Genomic DNA, 14,491 nt, shown 5'->3' with positions numbered 1-14,491 from the left:
TGGGTTTTTTGTTTTTGTTTTTTTTTTTGGTATCTTTCTTTCTGCTTTGTCTGGCGCTGTTTCATACGCACTTTTTCAAATCTTTATTTTACATCAGCTTCTGCTCTCTAATTTGTCACATTTGTCACTTTGACATTGTGCAGTAGATAATCGTGCATGCGACTGACATTGTGCAGTAGATAATCGTGCATGCGACTGACATTGTGCAGTAGATAATCGTGCATGCGACTGACATTGTGCAGTAGATAATCGTGCATGCGACTGACATTGTGCAGTTGATAATCGTGCATGCGCTGACATTGTGCAGTAGATAATCGTGCATGCGACTGACATTGTGCAGTAGATAATCGTGCATGCGACTGACATTGTGCAGTAGATAATCGTGCATGCGACATACTGAACAAGTGATGCTCCTTATATTTTAATACATTTCAAAGGATTACCGATACGATTCTGATTTCTTGTTTTCAGCAATATTGGAGTTTCTCCACTTTCTGGAAGTCCTCATAGCTCAGTGGTTGAGTAGCTGCCTCGAGCTCCTAAGCAAAGGAATCGTATAGATCCCTGGTGCGGTTGAGTTTTTCTGACCCTACTTTCCATTCAGAGATGTTTGGGGGATGGGTTACTTAGACGTGGCGTCTTCTCAAAGAGTAGCAAGCAATTTACTTTTTAGGCCACAGAATACGGGATGATTCTTTCTATCTGCCTAATGCTCGAAAGGATCAGTTTTCACTGACAACTGAATTCTAGGGCTTGAAAAAAACACGTTCCTCGAAATTGGGACACCGAATAAATAGTTATAAAGTAGATGTGTAAAGTCTCGCAATTGCAAGACCAGAACCTATTCTGAATAACAGTTTAAACCTGAAAATTTCCTTTCTACGTTTTTTTTTTCCTATTTAGATTTGAGGAGGTGACTTTCAATATTTGCTAAGTCACATCTATGTAGAAATATGATAATAATAATAATAATAATAATAATAATAATAATAATAATAATAATAATAATAATAATAATAATAATAATAATAATAACAATAATAATAATAATAATAATAATAATAATAATAATAATAATAATAATAATAATAATAATAATAATAATAATGATAATAATAATAATAATAGTAATAATAATAATAGTAATAATAATAATAATAATAATAATAATAATAATAATAATAATAATAATAATAATAATAATAATAATAATAATAATAATAATAATAATAATAATAATAATAATATACTTTATTCGTCCAAAAAATGAAAATTCGTTTACAAAATAAATGACAAAAATAGCGATTTCTCTGAATGGAAAAAAAAGTATTAGCAATTTTTATTAAAAAATCACATCCTCAACAAACACATTTATTCAATTTGGGTTAAGAATATTTAATTCAGAAAAGTGAGTGGAGCAGGCACTTATGTTGGTAACAACAAGATATGAAGTGAGTAGAAAAGTGCCAGAAGACAATAGAGAATAAAAATTTTTATTCTCTATTGTCTTCTGGCACTTTTCTACTCACTTCATATCTTGTTGTTACCAACATAAGTGCCTGCTCCACTCACTTTTCTGAATTAAAAATTCACCCCATACACCGGAGCATACTCAATGTCTCAATCGTTTCTATGTTATATTGTTTGTGATGAGAATATTGGCTATTAGGCTTAACTGCTGGTCAAAATTACTTCGCGATGGTGGTGAACGAATCGGTGATCTCAAGAAGTGGGTGAGAGAGGGATCTAGAAATGACTTTGGGTTTGAAACGAATATTTTGTGTTCGTGGATAGCTCACACGGTAGAGCCACGCTCTCACCTGCCAGGCGGAGTTGTCGTACCAATAAGGTCGCAGGTTCAAACCCCACCACCGCCGCCAAAAAAAAAAATTTTTATTCTCTATTGTCTTCTGGCACTTTTCTACTCACTTCATATCTTGTTGTTAAGAATATTACAATCTACCGCTTCCGCTTGCTTAGTTTTCATACAAATTAATGGTTTAACTTGACTATGCTTTTCTGTCATCAATCAGATCACTGGTATAGACGACACAGTCAAGTTTAGCTCCAATTTCTTTGGTTCTTTTTCCATTGACCAAGCCATGGTGGCCCCTAACACTATCGACTTTGATGCCATTTTTGACGACTTTAGTCAAAGATTGGAAGACAGTCCATACGTGCTTGCATTGCATTGTTTCTTGTTAGCATTTACCATCATCATGGTCCTTTTTCTCCGACGCTTGGACCGTACAGATGCTAAAGGAGTGAGTTTGAATATGGTTTATCCAGCGTTACCTGTATTTTTTCTTCTTGCTTATTTATATATGTTTTATTGCCTTTTGGAGCTTCTTGTTGAAATGACGTCTGATTTTTTTAAAGGATGATTATTTTTATTGCATTGGTATACAAACTCTCACATTTGCACCTTTTCAGATCTTTTAAATTTGCAGGTTAAGATTTTCATTGGAAAAGCATAATTTACAAAGAAATGAAGACGGTAAATATTAAGTCTTTAATGTTGAAGATCGGAATTATGCTTTTTCTTGTAATCCTGTTGTGTCGGAGACTGACATGAAATACGGGCGAAAAAACCCAACACGACTAACTAAACAGAAAGAGAGAAAACTTCAGCACGTGCTTACACAGGAGAAAATGTTTACTGTCTAATACACACTACACAAGACGCCCCCTCCCCCCTCCAACACCATATCACAACCAGCTCACATCCACACACATCCAAACATGCACACACAACAAACCTACACCGAGAAACAACATTGGAGCCAACTGAACACAACAACTTTCCTCCCGGACACCAGGATTTTTGAAAGATCTCCCGGAAGATTCCAGCACGGATGAGACAACGTTGTCAAAAGAAACTAGACAGTTTCTATTTGCTATTTTCTCACATTAGAGAAAAGAAAGTGGTACATGTTTTATATCTCAAAGAAATAGAATAATATTCTTTCTATTGATGCATCGCATACCTTTACTGCCAAACTTATCGGTACCAAAGTTACATTTTGTAACTGCGCACATTAAAAATAAATTTCAGATATTAATTTCACATAAGCGTTGCTAAGCAGCATTTGCCACACCAAATGTTCACGCTCTGTGAGCGTTGTTTCAAATGTCACGACCCGTAATTCGACAAAAGCTTTTCCCTTTGCACAAAGTTGTTCGACTGCACGTGAACACAAGGACTGGGATTAGACTATGTGGGATGGAGGGTTTTTATTTACAGACGAATCAATTATTTAAGTCAATTCTAGAGAAAAGCGGATTTGGATTATGTCGTCGATGTGAACTTTTCAATGACGAAAGCACCAATAAGTAACACATCGAGGATATGGATCTGCAATGGTCTGGGGAGTGATAATTGGTGTAAAAAACTGAGCTAATACGTTCCAACCAAATGCTAAACTCAGAACTATATTATATCAGAGATATTCTTGAACCAATCGTCGTCCCTTATGTTCGGAATCAGAATAATTAAAAATAATAACTGAGCTTTATATAGTGCAATATCCACTAAATGTGCTCAAAGTGTTTTACAAGGGGTCCCTGGTCAACAGCAACATTTAACATGTAGGACGAGGCATGACGCCTGTTAGGCGATATTACAATTTTTGGGACAAAGACAACGCTGTTAACGGCCAGGTACTCATTTTGAACCTGAGTACGGTGAGAGAATGTGAGTAAAGAGTCTTTTCCAAGGACTCAACTATGCGTCGAGCGAGGCCCGAACCCAGGACCTTCCGATCCAAAAGCGAGTGTCAAACCACAAGACCACATAGCCGCACAATTAAGTAGTGATATTCCAGCATGATAACTCATCATCACATAGTGCTCAACAAATATCTGTTTTCCTAAACGATTCAGATTTAAGGGAGATTAATCCATGGTCGGTCGTGTCACCTGTCTTGTTTCCAAATATGTATATTATGTTATTGTATTTGTTCCAACCGGTGTCGAACTATTGGCAAAAACGAACTGTCTAACTTCTTTAGTAAAAGACTATAATATGAATATATATATATATATATATATATATATATATATATATATATATATATATATATATATATATCACCAAAAGCTTGGGCTGAAAACTTTAAAATTTATAAACAGAAATTATGATGGCCCTGAATGTATCAAAAGGCGTTGTAGGGCACAATGCTAGTGGCATCGACTATGGATATCGCTCGATTAATTTAATATTTATAAATTACTATGCAATCTGACAATATCTTCAAACTATTGATGTTCTTTTATTTATTCATTTACATAGATGAGATATTTACCGCTTGTTGGCAATGAAAGCAGTGACGAATTCCATTACGCTGTTTCTCTGACTACCTCAACTGATTCGTCCAAGACTTTAGATATGTGGCCTTGTCTCATTCTCACAGGACGGTACGGTCGATCTCCGGCTCGATTACTTATTGATGGAAAGAGGCAGGTATGACAATAATAAGATTTATATCAAGACTCTCCTAGAACCATCTTAAGTTTAATTATTACACGGAGGTATTCTACAAAACGAACGACTTTAGCAGCAAAAGTGAAATTCATAAATTCTCTGCCATACAAATGTCAGTGGTGCAAAGATTTTACAATGTAATTAGATAATTGCTTCTTTGCTTTCCTATCATGGAAGCGCACTACTATTATTGACCGATATGGGAATGTAATATTGGCCCAATATTGAAGCACAGTCTATCAGATGTTTGTTCAAGGAAATAAGATCATCGAGATCTGTCAGAAATCCTTAATATTGAAAAACTTAATCATTTCTTAACAAAAACATAATCATTAAATAAAGTTTTGAATCCATTGAATAAGAATTTTATATGACGATTGCAAGATGATTTCTCTCATTTTTTGGCTTTATGTAGACGGTCTAGAGGTTGAAAAGACTGGCGATATGAAAAAATTCCAACGTTTTGTTTGTTTATTTGTTGTTGATTTTGTTGGCTTGTCTATTTGTTTGTTTGTGTGTTTTTTTTTTTGTTTTTTTTTGTGTGTTTTCTGTTGTTTTTTTTTTTTGTTTTTTTTGTTTTGTTTTGTTTTTTTTTTTTTTGGGGGGGGGGGGGGGGGGGTGGGGGGAAGGGGGTATTGTATTGGTCAAAATTGAATTTGTCATTCTCGTGGTCGAACAGTGAAGAATCGACGGAAAAAAACATCACTCAGACAGGCAACCATAGCTAAAGTTTCTTCTCTCCACCTGTGTAAGATAGTTGTAACTACTTGACATTTTAGCTGCTTAACTCTCTCCTTATCATCTATAGGAAAATCGTCACATTTGTTACGATACAACCTACATATTTCTCATTCATATTTCTTTTGTACATCATAAAATTTGTTTAAAAATGAACAATGTGTTGTAGAGCACGCTTTGATAAAGAAACTATGTATCGCAAGAACTTACTGCTATTATGATTGAGTGATAAAAAATCTATTTTTGTTGCTTTGGTGTGAAGTTTTTGGGAAAATACTGAAAATAGCTGGTAAGGAGAGGGTTAATCGATTCTTGTCGATATTTTTTTTCTTGGGGTGGGGGGGGGGTGTCCGAAAATTGATTCTTTTAAGATAAATAATAATATATACCCACTACTATCATGAAACAATGGGACGAGGCTAAATGGTAAAAACTAGTATCGAGAAATGTATAATTTGATAAGTTACTTGGATGTCATATACTATTCTATATCTTTTTATGTAGGAGTTCATTTAAATTTAAAGATTGAGAAGTTTAACATGAACCACTGACATTTTGTGCTGAACAAAACTTGGCTTGGATATGAGTTTGAAAAAATTTGGGCTGGCCCACATAGTCCTCCCTACCAGCCTAAATAACGCTCTATGCTCTTCTTCAAGGGGGGAGCATAGATTTGCCTCATTGAATTCAATGTTTGAACCTCAAAAATAGTTTCTCCCAAAGCACTCATGTTGATGAAGCTGGAGTGTCTTCTGTATGTTGAGTAAAACTGACCAAGAAAATTGATTGATGCTCTTTTGATAGGACACTGATCTATCGTAAAGAACTTTCCGCCAAATGTTACATATTAAAACAGCTTCCCAAATAACTCGGTCTAATATGTGCGGCTATGTGGTCTAGTGGTATGACACTCGCTTTCGGATCAGAAGGTCCTGGGTTCGAGCCTCGCTCGGCGCATAGTTGAGTCCTTGGAGAAGGCTCTTTACTCACATTCTCTCACCGTACTCAGGTGTAAAATGAGTACCTGGCCATTAACAGCGTTGTCTCTGTCCCAAAAATTTGTAATATCGCCTAACAGGCGTCATGTCTCGTCCTACATGTTATGTGTTGCTGTTGGCCAGGGACCCCTTGTAAAGCGCTTTGAGCACGCTTAGTGGATATTACGCTATATAAAAGCTCAAGTTTGTTTTTTTTATAATAGCGTGTAAGGGAGTTTTCATCAAAGTCAGCATAAGTAATTTTAGAATATCTCTCAACGTCTACTTCTACTATTGTGTAATGTTTGTAATATTTTTCATCTTATACAGAATTTTGGAAGGGGCAGCACGGATAATTTCATCTTAACGACAAGTGGATATCTGGGAGATCTGCTGGAGATAAAGATTTGGATTACGGAGAAATCGTTGACAAAAGTTGATGACATGGAATTTCTTAATAGCGATCACTATTTTACCAGAACTCCCGACATTTCAAATCATTTAGATAACTGTAATAATATGGCAAGGGATACATGCTCGAAAGAAGAAACTGAAAATACCTGTACCGAATCTAATTCGAGGTCACGCAATGATACGAGTCGTACAAACTGTTGTGGTGAAGGTATCTTCTCATGTTTTCAAAAGAAAACTAACGAAACGAAGAAAGAGAGTAATGAGGATTGGAAACTGGACCACATAGTTGTCATGGATATGAGTAATAAAGAACGGTGAGTCTATGTCATTTGGATCGTATGTGTTGTTTTATGTCGTTCATTATTCTTTACGTTCTCATTTGTTCTTATCAAAATGTATTTTTGTCTCGTTATTTCTTATCTACCTTTTTTAATTTCTCATCCAAAAAACGAACATTCAAAGACATAGCTGTAATGTGAACAAACTGGTGTTGTTGATTTGATGTGATCTACTCAAGAGACGAACTGTGTTTGATTGTTTTGTTTTTTTTTTTTTTGTTTTTTTTTTTTTTGGGGGGGGGGGGAGCAAATATTAACGGAATGAAAAAGTTAGGAAAGTTTTCACAAGATCTACGTCCACAATACAATATCGCATCAGTTAGTAAGTCTCAGGACTAAGTCTAAAAAACCGAAACAGTTTGCTTGAAACCACCTATAAAACCAACACGAGACAAATGATGCTTGTGAAAAATTCACAAAGTTGAATTTTCTGAGGTCTTTATATTTTTTTTTATCAAACAGGTAAAGGTTTGTGTCAAATGTATGACAACCACTGCGTGTTCGATTTTGATTCAGTCCACTCAGTCCTAAAACTCATTGACTACAATAGGGAATGAGATTAGCGGAAGAGTAGCGTCCCTTACAGAGAGAACGTCAATTTGGTTTTGAAGTGTCTCAAGCCGCTTTCACCTGAAGCGAGGACGAGAGACGCATGCGCACAACCAACATGACGTTCCATCTCTAATAACTTTTCCGCCGGTGACGTCACAGACTATGGGTGACGTCCAATCAAGGGACGCTACTCTTCCGCTAATCTCATTCCCTATTATAATTTGAACAAGGTAAACAAAAATTGGGTGCTATGAAACTTGATGAAAAATGAGGGCGGCCTTAGAAGATTTTACGTAAGTTAAGTATTTACTTTCACCATACCATTCAAACCCCATGCTTTTTTCAAATTAATTTTTCTGGTTCTAGGTATGTCTTTCTCTCTGGAGATTGGCTATCAAGGACGAAAGGAAGTGGCAAGACGGTTCAAAATCTCCCGATTATGAACACTGAGAAAGAAGACTCCGGGGATCTGTTTGGCGTTGTCTCCAAGAGGAAACTCTACGATGAACATCTATGGTTGTCAGTTGCCAAACGTCCGGCCTACAGTATATTCACTCGCGTCCAGAGATTTTTGTGTGCCATCGCCGCGGTGTACCTGGCTATGATCACCAACGCGATGTGGTACAGTACAGGGGAGGAAGATGAAGAAGAGGACGATCAAAATAGTCAAGATTTGTCAACCCAGGGAATACAGATAGGAACTGTGCGGTTGACCTATAGGTACAATGTCTTACTAAGCTTCTAGAGGCGGTAGACACTAAAAACTAATGAACAAACCAATTAAGACAGCTTCAAAAAAAGAACAAAGCACCAAACACGAAACGTTTCGCGCTCAAAACTCTTCTTCATCCAAAATCGAAAACAATAAAAACATCAATGTATCACTTAAATTTAAGTATCTCCTAGATTCGTACGAGCCAACAACGCGTTCTAACTCCTTTTCTCTCGTCTCTTTGGAATATAAATGATGTATTAATGTTTCCATTGTTTTGATTTTAGACGAAGAAGGGATTTGAGCCCGAGAAGTTCCGTGTTTAGTATTTTGTTCTTTTTCGAACCTTATACGCGTTTTTATTCATTAATAACTCGGCAATATTTACGAGAAATGAAGGCTATTACGGACAGGCAGTAGTCATCTATTATACTTATTATACTAGTGTATTGTGGAAATAAACATAGATCGAGATGAATCTTTTTTGAGTGAACGGGTAATAGATTTACCCTTAACTTAAGAACGGTTGGCAAGTTACTCGTATATCAATCTGTAAAAAATACCCATGAGCTTTTGAATTCCATAACATGTGTATTTGTGTGTATGTGTGTGTGTGTGTGTGTGTGTGCGCGTGTGTAACTATGTTCTCATTCTCATGCATTATATGAATGTTTTGGAAGATAAATCTAAATCAACTATTTCTTCCTTTATTTCTTCCCTTCCTCAATCCCAGGACATTTTACGTGGGTGTCGTCTCCTCTCTCATCATACTTGTGCCAGTTTTCTTCATGACTTGGATATTCCGTAAACGACGAGAGAGAACCACCAAGAGTTCCAGTGTTCACCCGTCGTCCGACCAGATTAAAGTTAGAGATCCGGATACCTACGCTGATATCTCAATCATGTCACCACTCACTCCTCGAACAGAACCTGCGATAAACGTCACAGACTTCGACACAACCGCCTGCATCTCTCAAATGACAGACCACTCAGACATTGACAATCAACTTCCTGGTGATTATTTAAATTTTGACCTCTCGGAACGGAGTCTTTCAACTCCTTTCGACTTTTCTGTCCCTTCTACTCCTCAATCATCAATGGAGAAAGACAGACCATCCCCCACATTATTGACCACATCTTCGTCGTCGCTTCAACACTTGTATACGCCCATTGTTTCTCACCGGAAGCTTGAACCAGAATACAAATCACAAAATTTCTTGACATCTTTTCATAGGAATGCAAAAAGTTGTGAACTCCCTGCAGATGAATACTCGAGTGTATCATACCAGGATAGTGTGTCGACTTACGATATTACTTGTGCCAATAACTATATCCAAAAACAAAAACACGATGTGACCCAACAACAGCTTCTGAAGAGGCGATTCAGCTTACCCTGGTGGACAATCTTTATTGGATATTTGGTGGTTTTTCTTTCCATAACGAGTGCCGCATTTTTTACATTTTTCTACAGCCTGGAGTGGGGAGGGGATGTCTCGTTACAGTGGATGGCCTCATTGTTTTTCTCTGCCACAGCAGGGACGTTTTTATTAGAACCGTTGAAGGTAAGATTTTGTTCTTAGTCCTCAAATGCAAATGTGAACTATTTCACGAGTTCACTTATTGTTTATTAGGGTTGAATGATAACACTTTACAGACGTCTTATATTATTTCATAACTCATCCAATTACTTGAGTTCTTTTTAAAGCTGCATTGTAATATTAAAAAGAACCGGCGCTTTCTATTTGTACGGGGTGTTTTGGTCCCTATGTAACCCACTTCATTCCCGTTTACTTTTCTGCCAATCGGACAATATTTGAAAAGATATTACAATACAAATTTAACAGGACGAGTTCAACCTTGAAATATACGACTCTGCTTCAACTTTCAACTTTCAAGTCAAACAAATTTCCTGGCGACCTAAAAATCAACTCGTGTTCAAGATTTCTTTATTTTAATTGTTGAACAGCATAATTAAAAATATATTTTTTCAAAATTATTCATCCTTTGACCGTTTTAGTTTGCCTACAAAATAAAGAATGGACACAAACCTTTGGACTATGCCAGTCCTATATTAAAAGTTTTGTCAAGATCAGGAGAGAAAAAAATCACTTTCAGAACTTTCTGATCTTAACAAGTGATTTGTACACATATTGTGATTTTATGATGCTTCACGCTAGACGAACGCAGTCTGTAGCTGAAGATCAAACAAGAGAATGCATCTAAAATTGAAAGCATTTTATTTTTTTTTAAAACAATAACAACAGAATTAGAAATCAGAAGTATTTTTTTATAAATGAAAGAGAAGTACATAAATTGTCTAAGCAGGTTAGAAATCCGGGGACCATCTTCGATGAGAATCTATCCATGTAAATAATGTCTGTGAATCTTTGAGATTTATAATCAAAAGAATATTCTGTGTCAGAAAAATTTTAACTGAAAATGATGCAAAAAATTAATGTGTGTGTGTTTTTTTGGTTTTTGTTTTTGTTTTTGTTTTGGTTGCTTTTTTTGTGTTATTTAAAGTTGATTATTGCAATTGTCTGCTGTCAGGACTCCCATTAAAATTAATGGTAAATCGTCACGTATACAAAAGTTAGCTGCCCGCATATTATATCAAAAAGGACAATTCGACCATATCAACCCGCTTTGGAAACATCTGCACTGGCTTCCTGTCCGCTATAGATAGAACGAAGATGACGTTACTCTGGTCTTTGTTATTGTTTTTTGCCATCCACGTTTATGAGTACTTCTCACTAAACTGTATGAACCAGACTATAAAAGTTCGTGGTTACACATAGTTTTGTGTGTTGGTCCGTTATACTTCCGGATGGCATTGTCGTGAGCTCCGTAGCCGAGCGCTTACTATCTGTAGAATATATTACAAAATGGCTTCATTCGTCTTTAACTGCCTTAACAATTTAGCCCTTCTTTATTTTTCTCAGCTAATAAACCGTAAGCCTCGAATCAGAAGCCTTCGGTCATCACGCGACACCACTCTATTATCTATACCAAAAATGTTAAAATCTGTCAGTGATCGCTCTTCTCAATATCATGGTCATAAATTTTGAAATACCCTTCAGCAGACTATTAAAGAGCTCGAGAATATCTCAAACTTAAAATCTACTTGAAAAACTTACTTTTTCACAATTCATTTTACACCATGCCGACCGTAGTGGTTGTATATAATTATTTTAGCAATAATGTTCTTTGTTCTAACTTTGACAACATGTGTTTGTAACTTAATTCATTTTCTGTGAAGCGCATTGGAATGTTTTGTTCATGAAAGCGCTCAAGCGTTTTTATTTCTTAAGAAAAGAATAATAAAAGTATGGTTTAATAGATACACTCTAAAATCAATCAGAAAACCGTTTTGATAATGGAAAAACACCTCCAAGTCATGAATTACAAGAGGAAGCATTTTAGCAACCAAACGTAATAATTGAAATTTGTGTAATTTTGTTCAATTCTGTGATAATCATTTTGTTATATTGACAAAAATCTTACGTTCATGATTATTTTTACAAGGCATAAGTCTATCTATGTGTCTTGTCAAAATAATCATGAAAGTAAGATTGTTGTTGATGTCAAGGGATTGCACTTGTCACAGATTCTGTTACTTCGTTGTTTCCAACGCCGTGAATACTATTTTATTATAAGGACAACTTAAACGTAAACAACATTTCCAACACCGTGAATACTATTTTATTATAAGGACAAGTTAGACGTAAACAAAATTTCCAACACAGTGAATACAATTTTATTATAAGGACAACTTAGACGTGAATACTATTATAAGGACAACTTAGACATGAATACTATTATAAGGACAACTTAGACGTAAACAACATTTCTCAGGGCTTTGTCGTTTCTACGAGTGTATGAATCTCACAAATCACACCAACTCATGGGATCGCTCAAATGGCATTCCGATGTGTTTCCGTCCTTGTAATGTTTATTTTGTCACCAATCAAGTAACTGAATTAGGTAACAAATACATTCCCTCAATACCGGTGAAATTATGATAAACATTATTTTCTACAATTATTTGTCTTGTTTGAATTTTAAAGCTAAGATTTACAATACATAAAAGTTCGGGCCCCTATTTTGTTTACCGCATAATAACCAGAAGTTCAAATTGGTACTAAGATAATAAATGAACGTCTCAAATCAGACATATTATTCACAAGTTGATTGGGGGGGGGGGGGGGGGGGGGGGGGGGGGGGGGGGTGAGATCTCATTCATCGTAGATGTACGTCAAGTCATTGAGTTCTTCACCAACAGCACTTTTGAAATCCTATATAATTTCAGAGCTTTCTTGTAACTTGGTGCATTCCTTGTCAGGAGTGGGCATTCGATTAATTAGTTCTGTCGAACATTTGAGTACATCCAGTGACAAATATATCAAAGTGTCATCTTGTGCGAACGAAACTGGAGGAAAATGAAATAACTGCCAACAATCAATATTGTACAGACATTTGTCAATTTTGTATATAAGTGACCAATCGACTCAAAACGGTATTATGTCGGACTGAATCTAGTGATTTTAATTAAATTTTAAGCTTTGGAGCAAATTATTGACGTTATTTAGAAATTGTGTTTAGTCTCTTGTGTTCTACAAACTTTATTTATGCTAGGCTAATTCTGATTAATTTTAATTTTAATTGAACTTTTTAAAATATCATGTTCATTCCGACAACGTACCAGTCTGATGTGATGTGTCACCAATGTATTTGGTCTCATCTTTTTCTTCTCTACTCAATTGACGATCGTTTTAATATTTTAGATATTTCTTTATTAGACATGTTGTTATAATCTGAAAGCTACTTAGTTATAAGAGTATTTTTTAACGATTTCAAAACAATGGTTTGACTTATGGACACAGGACACCAAATACATTTCCTATATTTGTTTTACTAAAGTTTTGTACAATACGAGGAGGCGCAGTTCTTTATTCAAAACGTTTTAATAGAATGCCAATGATTTTAGTAGCTTTGCAAATTATCAATTGTTCATTTGTAAATAATTTGTGGCCAGCAATTGGTTTTTCTAGACTTCATATCAATCTTATCAATGTGTTTTTAATAAAATTCTGGTCGGGTTTTAATATTGCCTTTTTTCTTCTATCAAGACTTTTACCAGTTCATCTAGTTTATTTAACAAACTACCCACATTTGCATAGAAAATAATATTATTCCACTTTAACTGTAACCATATCAACAAAAATATAAACTATTTTTGACATAGTCTGTAGAAACAGTTTAATCCGTGAGTGACTGTAGGCTGGTCTGGCAAAATGCCTTGTGTTTTGACGACCAGAACTAAATCATTGCCGTTCTTTTTATGTTGTATCAAAAGTTGGAGATTTTGATTTCATTGTATTCGGCAATGTCGATAAATCGTTTTCATGTCTGTCTCGGTAGTACCATCGTGATGGTTCCAATGTTGCTATTCATCATGGCCTCGTGTCATTGCTACATGTTTTTTTTTTTAATTTCTTTTATATTTAACTTGAGCGGGCATTACTTACCAATAACAACTGCTCACTAGTGACACAAAATAAATAATGAACATCAAACCTTTGGCTATTATGACGTCAATCTATATTTTGTTAATAATCAATTGTTATTAAAGCACACGTAAGTACAAAAATCAACATGGGGCAAAGTATATATGACTCTCATATGATACTACACCTTGTATTTGAAAATGGCCAGCTTAGAAATCGTGTATAAAACAGGGTTATTTAGTAAAATGTAAACACTTACTTAGAATCGTGTTGCCGTAGGTACCTACATACTTTAAGAAGTCTCCAAGACGGAACTGATAAAATATTTGCATTTGATTGAATCACCCTATACAGTTGATGAAATTTATCACGACTCGAAAATAATCTACATTTTTGTCCATACCTGGGGTACTTGTGCTGAAATTGATGAATGCACTTTCATAAACGGCAAGAGACTCATTTATTGTCGTTCGAGTCATATAAATTTAAATTAACGTTTTAGAATTTGGTTTATTCCGACATAACATCATATTGAAGCGGTAAATTGATTTTTTTAAATAAAAAATTACGCCCTTCCGGGCTGCAATGTGAGATTCCATCGCCTAAACATTCCATGAAGGAAAAGAGATAATCCACTAAACTAACCACAAATGTCAATAGAAATCACCCATGCTGAAAAACTTGAGGTTTTAAAATATTGCCCAAGGGAAAAAAGCGAAAGTACATTAAGCGGAACTCGAACCCGGTACCTTCCAAGTCACTGTGCAATG

The 14,491-nt window shown here is 35.4% G+C and overlaps 1 protein-coding gene across 1 annotated transcript in view; it reads left to right on the top strand.

Moving 5' to 3' along the window:
- Positions 1-14,491, top strand: part of LOC144968895 (uncharacterized) — a 70,829-nt gene that overhangs the window by 37,168 nt on the left and 19,170 nt on the right. Inside the window, exons 10-14 of the mRNA XM_078907721.1 lie at positions 2,034-2,264; positions 4,292-4,462; positions 6,529-6,926; positions 7,869-8,222; positions 8,948-9,776. Of these exons, the coding sequence (XP_078763847.1) occupies positions 2,034-2,264; positions 4,292-4,462; positions 6,529-6,926; positions 7,869-8,222; positions 8,948-9,776 (1,983 nt within the window). The remainder of the gene's footprint in view (positions 1-2,033; positions 2,265-4,291; positions 4,463-6,528; positions 6,927-7,868; positions 8,223-8,947; positions 9,777-14,491) is intronic.

Source organism: Berghia stephanieae, chromosome 3 (genome assembly GCF_034508935.2).
Source record: "Berghia stephanieae isolate SIO BIC M18660-M18661 chromosome 3, UCSD_Bste_1.3, whole genome shotgun sequence".
Taxonomy (NCBI): Eukaryota; Metazoa; Mollusca; class Gastropoda; order Nudibranchia; family Aeolidiidae; genus Berghia; species Berghia stephanieae.
The sequence above is the reverse complement of the archived record's forward strand: the minus strand, read 5'-3'. Positions and strand labels throughout refer to the sequence as shown.